The sequence below is a fragment of the Penaeus chinensis genome, chromosome 35 (genome assembly GCF_019202785.1).
Source record: "Penaeus chinensis breed Huanghai No. 1 chromosome 35, ASM1920278v2, whole genome shotgun sequence".
Lineage (NCBI taxonomy): Eukaryota > Metazoa > Arthropoda > Malacostraca > Decapoda > Penaeidae > Penaeus > Penaeus chinensis.
In genome coordinates this window covers 32,258,885-32,270,490 of record NC_061853.1, presented here as the reverse complement: position 1 = coordinate 32,270,490, position 11,606 = coordinate 32,258,885, and the positions used below count along the sequence as shown (strand labels likewise).

At 39.3% G+C, this 11,606-nt stretch overlaps 1 protein-coding gene across 1 annotated transcript in view; it reads left to right on the top strand.

The window, feature by feature from the left end:
• Positions 1-2,922: 2,922 nt before the first annotated feature.
• Positions 2,923-11,606, top strand: part of LOC125044130 (collagen alpha-5(IV) chain-like) — a 23,703-nt gene continuing 15,019 nt past the window's right edge. The window contains exon 1 of the mRNA XM_047640581.1: positions 2,923-2,999. Coding sequence (XP_047496537.1) covers positions 2,923-2,999 — 77 coding nt within the window. The remainder of the gene's footprint in view (positions 3,000-11,606) is intronic.

Sequence of the window (11,606 nt, the reverse complement as noted above, 5' to 3'; positions counted from 1 at the left end):
GATTTACGCATTATTCCTTATTTGCAAATACGCACGTAGACCGTTTTTTTTTTCTTGTTTTCATCATACGCTGCTTAAAACTGACCAACACTGAAACTAAGCCATAAGAACTGACCTTCCACTAATGCTATAGAAATCCTACTTCTGCACGAAATCATCAGTCAAATTAAGGGATAATTTTGATATCAACTTGCAAGGCGATTCGAGAGGAGAAGGCGAAACAGAAGGAGAAAAAGAGGAAGAGATCACATTATCATATAGATTACCCTGGACTTCCCCACTTAGGTTGAGTGACCCACACCTTACTTAACCTTTCTTTGCAACCCTTCTGTAAGCATCCCCCCTTCTACACCTCTGAGCCACTGGTCCTGCCTATCCCTTTCCTACTAAATACTTTTGTCTCTCGCTTCTCCGAACCCTTCCCCCCCCCCCCACTTCTACCCGGACCTCCCCCCCTCCCCCCCAACATACCTGAAACCCACGCTTCCCAGCCCCTTCCCCCTCTCTCCTTGAAACCCACAGTCCTCCTTTCCTCCTCAACTGAAACCCCCTGTCCTCCCTTTCCCTCCCCATAACCCCCCTCCCTTATAACCCACGTCCCCCATCCTCTTCCACCGCAACCCCCTTCCCCTTATCCTTCCTCCTGCCCTTAAATACCCTCCTTTCCCTCCCCTTTCCTATTCCCCCTTCCCTTTCCCCTTCCCTCCCTTACCCTAAGCTCCGGGTCGCTGTTGACCAAGGGTATTCCCCTACCCCCTTCACCCTTTCCTCTCCCCCCCCTGCCCCCTGTCCCCTGCCCCCTGCCCTCCCGCTGTGCTGTGCTGGCCGTTGAGGAAGTGACCCACTTACGAAGGGGCTGTGACCTCTTGTGGGACGCCGCCAACTGCACGCAGAGACCCCAGCTGATTCAACCTTTGATGGAGGATGCGGATGCTGCTGCAGCCACTGGATCTGTTTCTTTCCCACTTCTTTGTTGTTCCTTTCTTCTTCGGGGTTTGAAGGTTCTATTTTTGTAAATTTTGTGTCTTTTTCTTTCTTTTGTTTTTCTTTGGTTTATATTCTTTTGCTACTTTTCATATTTCATTTTCTCTTATCCTCGTGTTCCTGTTCATTCTTGCTTCTCCAATTCTTCCATCTTCTCATGCCCACTACTTTCTTCATTATCACCTTCGTCACACCTCCTTTCACACGCCCCCCCCCCACCCCCACCCACCCTTGGTTTCGTCAGGCGGCCATCTTGTAGGAGTGTCTGACGCTAATCGAGAGAGAAGCGGTAATTGCTACGTAGGTTCGCCCTGTATGTTGCATCGCCACTTCTTAGGGGAGCCGTTAAGACAGGAAGCAATCGTCTCTGAATTTTCACTCTTTTTATGAGCCTGATTGTTGATATTTTCGGAACGCTAGGGTTCTCTTCAGGCGAGAACGGATGGTTAGGAAGCTCGGTGCGACAAGTTGACAGCGCCGAAGAGAGAAAGAAATAGAGCGTCGTCCTCACTTCTTTGCTTATTTTCTTATTCGTCTTTGTATCACTGTCGTTTGCTTCTTTCCATTTTTTTTTTTCTGATTATCAATTTATTTATCTGTCTGCTTCTCTGTCTGTCTATTTGTCTCTGTCTCTGTCTCTGTCTCTCTCTGTCTCTGTCTCTCTCTGTCTCTGTCTCTCTCTGTCGCTGTCTCTGTCTTTGTCACTCTCTGTCTCTGTTTCTGTCTCTGTCTCTGTCTCTGTCTCTATCTCTGTCTCTGTCTCTGTCTCTGTCTCTCTCCCTCTTTCTCCCTCTCTCTCTCTCTCTCTCTCTCTCTCTCTCTCTCTCTCTCTCTCTCTCTCTCTCTCTCTCTCTCTCTCTCTCTCTCTATCTATCTATCTATCTCTCTCTCTCATTCCCTCCTTTTCTCTCCCTCTATCTATCTATCTATCTCCAATCACACCCCCCATGAGAAAACCTGATATCCTCCTCTCCGCCCACTTCCTATCAACCGCCGCCATCATACCGCCCACTCAATGCTCACGTAACACCTATCAGACTCATATCTAGAAGAACATTCTCTTAAAAACTAAACTCACCCCAATTAAACCCCCACGAGCTTCATTACGAAAACAATACAGTAATCAGCGAACAAAAGACTTTATCGGAAAGCTTAACGCAAATTCAATTAACAGCCTGATACAAGCGCCACAGAAATCGTCTTTGGAACTCCGTTAAGGCAAACACTGCACTCGAGGGACGCGACAGGTGCAACGGATTCAATAGAACACGATGCACTCGCACGGTGCATTCGGATTGCGTCATGTAGCCTGTTGAAGTCCTTCGGCAATTCATAGCAGTGTCCGTACGTGCGGAGACTCGTAGATGACGTGTAATTTTCTTTCTTTGGTAAATGTGTATATATGTATGTGTATGTATGTGTATATATATATATATGTGTGTGTGTGTGTGTGTGTGTGTGTGTGTGTGTGTGTGTGTGTGTGTGCATATATATGTATGTATGTATATATATATATATATATATATATATATATATTTATATATATACCATATTCTTGCTTGTTTATTCATTTTTGTTTGGAAATTATTTTTCATTTTTCCTAGCTTTTAAAGTATTTTTTGTTTAATGAATTCGAAGATGTTTTGCCATTCCATATAAAGTGTGGGAGGACTGGTTACATGCATATATAATAGACATGATAAGGAAACAGGTCCACACAAACAAATATAATTTTAAAAAGGTAGACGAACACTATTTATTGTATACTTAACGACGTACGGAACTACTTTCCGGTATATAAAACCAGAAATATAAATAGAATTAGGAACCCCTCTCCGAACAACCCTAAAACCAGGTCAAACAACGGAGAATTTTATGTATGCTAAGACCGGTCTGACAACAGTAATATAATTCAAGAAGGGGCATTTTAAAGTGACGATGAAAAATGTCAGAAACCGAGGCAGATCGGAGTTCCAGTCGCGTCTCAAGGGCGGGAATGGCGAGGCTAAACCTCCGTAACACGAACCGGGAATAGAATGGCGTCTCCTCTCCGTTATTTTTATCCCGCGGGAATTACGCTGAGGATGCCGCCATGCTGCCTGGGGGCGGATGACACGCAGAAGAAAATTGGTCTAGAAATGTATTTGTCTCCATGTTATGAAAGTAAATTGGTGTAAACGCAAAATTCGCCGCATATATAAGCATGGATGGTGAAATAAGTGATTTCAAATGTCAATATCTTACGATAAATTTTCTCTCCTTTCGATTTGGACGTGTCGTGTACTCCCCCCCCCCCCATCCTCCACCTCCATCCCATCCCTATTTTTTTTCTTTTTTCATTTTTTCTCTTCTTTTTTTTTCTACCTTCTCTCGCAGCGGTGAAGAATCCTGTGTATCCCGCCACAGGACACGGCGTCTATTGTTCCCTCATGAAAGGCTGGCTGAAGGAAGAGCGAGGGAGTGTGGGTGTGTGTGTGGGGGGGGGGGGTTGACGTTTTTTTTTTTTTTTTTTTTTTCGATTTTAAAGGTTTCATCTTTCTTTAGCCTCTGTTTGTTTTGTGTTTGTCTTTGCGCAAACTTATATCTATATATTCATATTTATAGCCATCTGTCTATTTATATCTATATGTTTATCCATCCATCTGTATATAATATGTCTATGCCTATCTATTTATCTATCTATATCTATCTAAATATATATCCATCTATCTATCTGTCTGTGTGTCTGTGTGTCTGTGTGCCTGTGTGTCTGTGTGTGTCTCTCTCTCTCTCTCTCTCTCTCTCTCTCTCTCTCTCTCTCTCTATCTATCTATCGATCTATCTATCTATCTATCTATCTATCTATCTTTCTCTATTTGTCTATCTATCTATCTATCCGTCTATCTTTCTATCTGTATACATACACACACTCACACACACACACACACACACACACACACACACACACACACACACACACACACACACACACACACACACACACATGTGTGCATGTGTATGTATGTATGTATATATCTGTACCCGGTCAACGGGATAAATATTAGTCAGACACACACAGCAGCATACTCTCTCTCTCTCTCTCTCTATCTCTCTCTGTCTCTCTCTCTCTCTCTCTCTGTCTCTCTCTCTCACTCTCATTCTCTCTCTCTCTCTCTCTCTCTCTCACTCTCATTCTCTCTCTCTCTCTCTCTCTCTCTCTCTCTCTCTCTCTCTCTCTCTCTCTCTCTCTCTCTCTCTCTCTCTCTCTCTCTCTCTCCCTCTCTCTCTCTCTCTCTCTCTCTCTCTCTCTCTCTCTCTCTCTCTCTCTCTCTCTCTCTCTCTCTCTCTCTCTCTCTCTCTCCCTCTCCCCGTCCTTCCCACACACGCACGCACTGTTCACATATTGAGTGCAATTACCTCAATCCAAGACACTCACTATCTCAAACAGTGAATTCGCGACGGCTGGTTAAACACACTACGTTCGTTGTCACTGGACAAAGCATCTGTACAAGACGTTCACTGCTCAGGGAGAGAATAAGAGAGAAAAAAAGTGTCAATAAGGAGTGACAGAGCGAAAATACCACGCTTTAGGTTCGAGTTTAATAGATTTAGAATTTAGATTGACAGGTTAGCGATAACGAGAAGACAGGTTAGATTCAGCTGATGGAAGAATTAGAAGCGTTAAGGTAAAACCGAGGGGATACGAACATACAAGTATGTTGAATATACAAAGATGCAATCACAATAATCATTAAAATAATCATACTGTTATCAGTAGAAACTATAACAGTAATGAGGAACGAAAATTAAAATAATTGTGGTAGTGTCTATGCCACTAATCAAGATAACAACAGCTGATAACGATAATGACCAAAGAGTTATAGAACAAACTTACAGATCACGAAACGTACACATACGAAAGAATAAAAAAAAAGTGATCATGGGAAACCGGGCTGGGAAAGATCTTTGGCCGGAATGCATGCGACGTAAACACACCTCGCACGCAATGTACACAAAGGCAAAAACAAACGACTAACACTTGCTAGAACACTCTTCCTTTCTTTCTGGTGTTTCATAAATGCTAGAAACTCTGAAAGGAGGATAGTCTGTCATATTTACGTACTGAATTGTATGTATTTTCCGGAGGATATTTGACTCGATATCCAATTGTCCTCGTGGGCGATTTAGTTATTTTTAACACAGCATGACGATGATTTTTCTATATATACCGTTGATGATTTTAGTAATATCCGATTTTCCTCTTGACGTTTTCCACATCGCCACTTCCTTATTTTTTAAATTTATTGTCATCACCTTCGTCACAGTCATCATCGACAGCAAATTCATCATAATGATAACCATTTAGGGATTATAATGATATATTATTTTTATCCTCGCATTATCTTTCCTGATCACATTTATCTCTTACCAGTCTGCATTTTCTCTCTTCCACCTTTCATCTCCTCGTTTTCTTTCTATATTATTTAGTTATCTGTCTGTCTCTTTGTTTTTTTGTTGATTCACCTGTCTATCTATTCATTCATTTATATGTTTATTTGGCCTTATAGTTATTCCTTTTTTATTCTTTCATTTATTTTTGTTATATATTGATTAATATACTAGGTTATGTATATTCACCACTTTATATACTCATACGTTCAGGCATTTATTAAATTTATTTTCTTACTTATCTCTCTCTCTCTCTCTCTCTCTCTCTCTCTCTCTCTCTCTCTCTCTCTCTCTCTCTCTCTCTCTCTCTCTCTCTCTCTCTCTCTCTCTCTCTCTCTTCCTCTCCTTCCACCCACTCAAACTCTTTCCGAGGCAGAAAATCCAGAGTCCACGTTATCTCAAAAATATGCCACTTTTTTCATCTCTTATAATGAGTGCCTCCGAATACCACAAGTTTTCGGTCGAATGATAACAAGACGGAACGGGGAGAAGGGGGGGGGGGTGGAGGGGATGGTTACCTATAGGGGAGGGGGGGGGTAGGGAGGTTCAGACGAAAAGATTGTGGATCAGCTGATAACTTTTTTTTTTTTTTTTTTTTTTTTTTTTTCGTTCCTAAGCCACTAACTAAACATGGTGTTGTGTTTATCTTTTGGTTAATCATCATAATTAGTAGTTTTGTAAGCGTTACTTTCATTGTTGTTGTTTTTGTTATTATTATCATTATTATTATTATTATTATTATTATTATTATTATTATTATTATTATTATTATTGCTATTACTATTAATCCTATCACTATTATTATTATTATTACTGTTATTATTTTTACAATTATTATGATTATGATTATCTTCATTTTGAATATTTTTATTATAATCGTTATTATTATTATCATTATTATTATTATTATAATTACTATTATTGTTGTTGTTGGTGATATTATTATTGTTGCTATTATTTTTATTATTTTCCTTATTATCATTATTGTTATAAGTTATAGTATCATCATTATCACCATCATTGTTGTTGTCCATGTTGCTGCTGTTGTTGTTGACGACCATTCCAACAACAACAACAACCACAACAACGATAAGAAAAATGGTACCAAAGTCAATCCCAGTAACGATACCAAACGATACCTTTAATCCTTATTCAATATTTCCAATCTTTTCAACCTTTTTTTTTATTAAACTTAACCCTTTTTCATGCCTGCATAACGCCACATAACGCAGTTGAAAACAAAAAAAAAAGATTAGTGTGACTGTCCGCTTTGCAACAAGTGGCCTCGGGGTGCAATTGCAAGGAACCGCAAGAAGGGACAATAACCTTGCAATTTCTCTATCTCTCCGTCGCTTCCTTGTTCACCCAAAGAGACAAAGGGATGGAAGAGGATATCGCTGTGTGTGTGTGTGGATAGGTTCGTGTGGATAGAAGTGGTGGTTTTATGTGGATTGGTAGGTGGATAGAGCGAGTTGATTAGGTGATTGGTGTAGGTTGAGAGGTGGATAGGTGGCGAGTTGATGGGTTGACAGGTTAGACAAGTTAGTAGGTAGATGGGTAGGTAAATGGACTGGTTGGTAAGTAGATGGGTGGATAAATTGACAGGTTGGTGAATAGACGGGTTGATAGGTAGACAGGTTGATAAGTAGATGGGATGGCAGGTAGACAAGTTGGTAAGGAGATAGGTAGATAAATTGACAAGTTAGTAACTAGACGGGTTGACAGGTAGACAAGTTGGTAAGTAGATAGGTAGATAAATTAACAAGTTAGTAACTAGATGGGTTGACAGGTAGACAAGTTAGTAAGGAGATAGGTAGATAAATTGACAAGTTGGTAAGTAGACGGGTTAACAGGTAGACAAAGACAAGGTAACCAGATTAGATAAGAACTGAATCTCAGGTAAATCTCAACAAACAAAGATACACGTAGATAAGATAAATTAAAGAAACATGTTTAACCGGATATAACCATAAGAGAAACAGTTGATAAATAATGATCATAAATAATGTAATTCCAAACAGGTAAAAGGTGAATATTGCAATTAGTTAATAAATCATTTGTGATAGGATGGATAATGATAATGAAACAATGGTGATGATATGCGTAAAAATATATATTGATTGCAGTAGATGATAATAATAATGATAGTAATAATGATAATAATAATAAAACAATATTAGTAATGATAATAATAGTGATAATAATAATGATAATGATGATGATAAAATAATGATAATGATAATGATAACAATGATGCTGATAATGATCATAATAATAAAATAATAATAATAATAATAATAATAATAATGTTAATCATAAGGGTAATAATAATGGTGACAATGAAAATAACGATGATAATAATAATCATTATTATCATTATTGTCCTCATCATCATAAAACTTATCACCATCATTATCACTATAATCCTCATCATTATCATAAAAATGATCCAGAAATAACGACGCACAGCGATAAAAACTAAATCCCATAAGCTTGCAACGGCCCTCAAGCCCACCAGCGAGCAGGATGAAGAGGTTATCCTCCTCGCTTTCCTAACGCCTGAAGGAGGGCATCCTAGGGGTCGCCGGAAGGTTATAGACGCCATAAAAGTCAGAAAAGATGCGATTAGAATCTCTTCGACAGGGAGGATCCTATCCTCTCTGTTCGCGTATGTAATGGGTGGGATTGTCTTTTGTTAATTGGGATTTCGTATGATTGTTTTGGTTTTGTTTTGTGCATTGAACGAAACAGGTGCTTTTTGTTATTTAATAAGAAATAAGAAAGATTTAAAAAAAAAAAAGTGTTGGATGAGTATTCCGCTCCTTGATTATGTCGTTATGCCTTTTTTAATTGATTTGTTTCGTTTTTTTATCGAGGAAATATGAAACTGCGTTTGATTCCTGGAGTATTTTTGATTTTGAGGAAATAAGAGGGAAGAGAGAAAGAATGCGCGGATATTCCTGAAGAACTGATTATAGATGTGTTTGTGTGTCAAATGAATGTCGTCATAAAAGGATCGAACTCCCACCATTTCGCTCAATTAGTGTTTCAGATGACGAACGAGAGATTCAACCCTTCGAAGGTAGCAATGTACGATTCTCTTTTTTTTTTGCGGATCGTTCGATGGGGTTCGGCCGAGGGTTCATTATCCTTTTAGAACGTTGTTTCGAATTTATGGCGCTCCCTGTCGGTTTATGTAAATTCCATGTCTGTGTTTACCTGATTGACCTCTGATACGTAATTTTATGTACTCTCTCTCTCTCTCTCTCTCTCTCTCTCTCTCTCTATCTATCTATCTATCTATCTATCTATCTCTCTCTCTCTCTCTCTCAAATATGCAAATAAATAGATAGATACACGCACACAGACACAGATATATATATATATATATATATATATATATATATATATATATGTGTGTGTATATATATATATATGTGTGTGTGTGTGTGTGTGTGTCTGTGTGTGTGTGTCTGTGTGTGTGTGTGTGTGTGTGTGTATTTATACATATATATGTATATATATTAATGAACTTATAATTATCATAAATGGTATCATCACTACAAAATTAAATCCTCATATTATTTTTTAAAAGACGTCCGCCATATTTGCATATAAAGAACAGGATACAGTTTATTGCGACATTTTTGTAGTGACAAGAATCTTTAAAACGACACAGCTTTTCCTCTCAAGAACAAACACGTAGTCCGCCATTTTCTTTTTCTTTTTTTTCGCGCCAAATATCAATCACGACCACAGCCTAGTTTTTTGTTTTTTTTGTTTTTCTTTATTGACTGTTGTAAACATAAAATTCTTTTTTTTTTTTTTCAACAAAGCGAACAAGTGTGCAGCATTGAAAGGCTTTTAAGTGTACATATGTGTGTCGATACTTTTTTCTTAATGGCAGAAAAAAATTACTGGTGCGTATCCTCTATATCTGTACTTTATTTTTTTTTCTAAGGGAGATAAGTCCCAAAGCTATCTCATTAATTTATGCCATACATTTTTCCTCTCTCTCACTACATGGCATTAGATGTAACAAAAACAATAATTACCATATAACGAAAGGACAAAAAATAGTTACGATAAAAGTTAAAGAAAAAAATCTTCTCTGGAGTAAAAGGAATCCCAACTTCTTCCTCAAAAGCTCCCAAGTCACCACAAAGGACCTTGACCCTTGTTGATGACGAGGCTGGCACCGAGCGTCGTTATTATCACATTGATTTCAGACACTGCCAGAATAACAACAAATAACATCGCGAACGCATTATGACCTTGACATCTACCCCCCCCCCCCCCCTTCACCTTTCCAAAGGCGTCGGAAGTGATCATGTGCTTGATCACGGACAGACATGCGTCTGTTGTACACACACCCCACACATATGTGTGTGTGTGTGTGTGTGTATATACACATATCTGTGTGTGTGTGTGTGTGTGTGTGTGTGTGTGTGTATGTATGTATGCATGTGTGTATATATACATGCATATATGTCTATTTGTATATCGATATGTATATATGTATGTATATACATATATATGTATATATACGTATAAATATATTCATATGTATATATATACTTATTATACACACATACACACTCAGATAAACATACATTCTTACTATCATCATTAGTCATCAGCTGGCGGCTGGATTATAAAGGATCTCTCTCTCTCTCTCTCTCTCTCTCTCTCTCTCTCTCTCTCTCTCTCTCTCTCTCTCTCTCTCTCTCTCTCTCTCTCTCTCTCTCCATCGCAAAATTGCAAAAAAAACACATCACTAAAATAAAACATAAACACAACCCACTCAGACAAGCATACCAACACACCCTCATGATACCCGATACCCCCCAAAAAATGTCCAGTATCCTTTTGGTATCATGTTTTCTTTTATCTTTATTTATCTAGTTTTCTTTATTTTTATTTTTTATTATTTTTTTACAATAAAATCCGCAACGGTAAATTTATACTGAGCGCGATAATATCTGCTCACGTACCATTGTCTCCTCTATTGCATAGTTCGAATCTTGGACAGTCTTTTAATGCTTTGTAAAAAAGAGAGAAGAATAAGAATAACGGTGAAGTAGAAAAGAGAAGAGAAGAAAGGAGAAACAGACAGGAATTAAAACCTCGATTCCAGTATTAAGCTTTACATCAAACTAATTCCCTATAAACCTGTTATTAGAGTTGTTATTTTAAGCTTAGTGAACAGACCAGACACCAAAGGAAGATTAGGGCGAAGCGGGAGGGAAGAAGGGGGGTGGGGGCAACGAAGGGGGGAGAAGGGATAACAGAGAGGAAGGGAGAAGGATTAGGAAAGAGGGAGAAGGCAAAGAAAGAGAGAGAGAGAGAGAGAGAGAGAGAGAGAGAGAGAGAGAGAGAGAGAGAGAGAGAGAGAGAGAGAGAGAGAGAGAGAGAAGGGTAGTGAGGAAAGAGTGGGCGGTGGAAGTCGTTGGGGTAAAGGGTTATTGGCCTCTTCCTGTCATGTTTGGATTTGTTCTTCGTGATTTCTTTTCTTTCTCTCTTTCTCTTGTCTTCTAATGCTTCTGTGATCTTTATTTTCTTTCTCTCTTTCTCTATCTGCTTCTTTCTCTCTCCTTTCTCTCTCTCTCTCTCTCTCTCTCTCTCTCTCTCTCTCTCTCTCTCTCTCTCTCTCTCTCTCTCTCTCTCTCTCTCTCCCTCCCTCCCTCCCTCCCTCCCTCCCTCCCTCCCTACCTCCCTCCCTCCCTCTCTCTCCCTCTCCCTCTCCCTCTCCCTCTCCCTCTCCCTCTCCCTCTGTTGCTCTTACGCCATCGCCCATTATCTCTCACCATTTCGTCTGACCGCACCTTCTTTAAGCCTATCAAAATATGTTATAATTCTACTATGCTGTCGCTACCGGCAAACTCGGCCCCTAACAGATATCTTGCAATTAACCATCAATCTTGCTATTAATCTTGTTGTTATAAGAGCTCGCGAAGCAGAACTAGCAATTACGCTAAATTAGCTCAACGAGGCTGTTATGCTGTTAATGTGGAGGTGTGTTTTATCGTTATCGAAAGGCTGATGTTTGATGGTGTTTAGGTTAGGTAAGGTGTCGTCTTGCCAAGAGAAGAGAGAAAGGGAGAGAGAGAGAGAGAGAGAGAGAGAGAGAGAGAGAGAGAGAGAGAGAGAGAGAGAGAGAGAGAGAGAGAGATTGGGGGGGGGGGAAGGGAGGT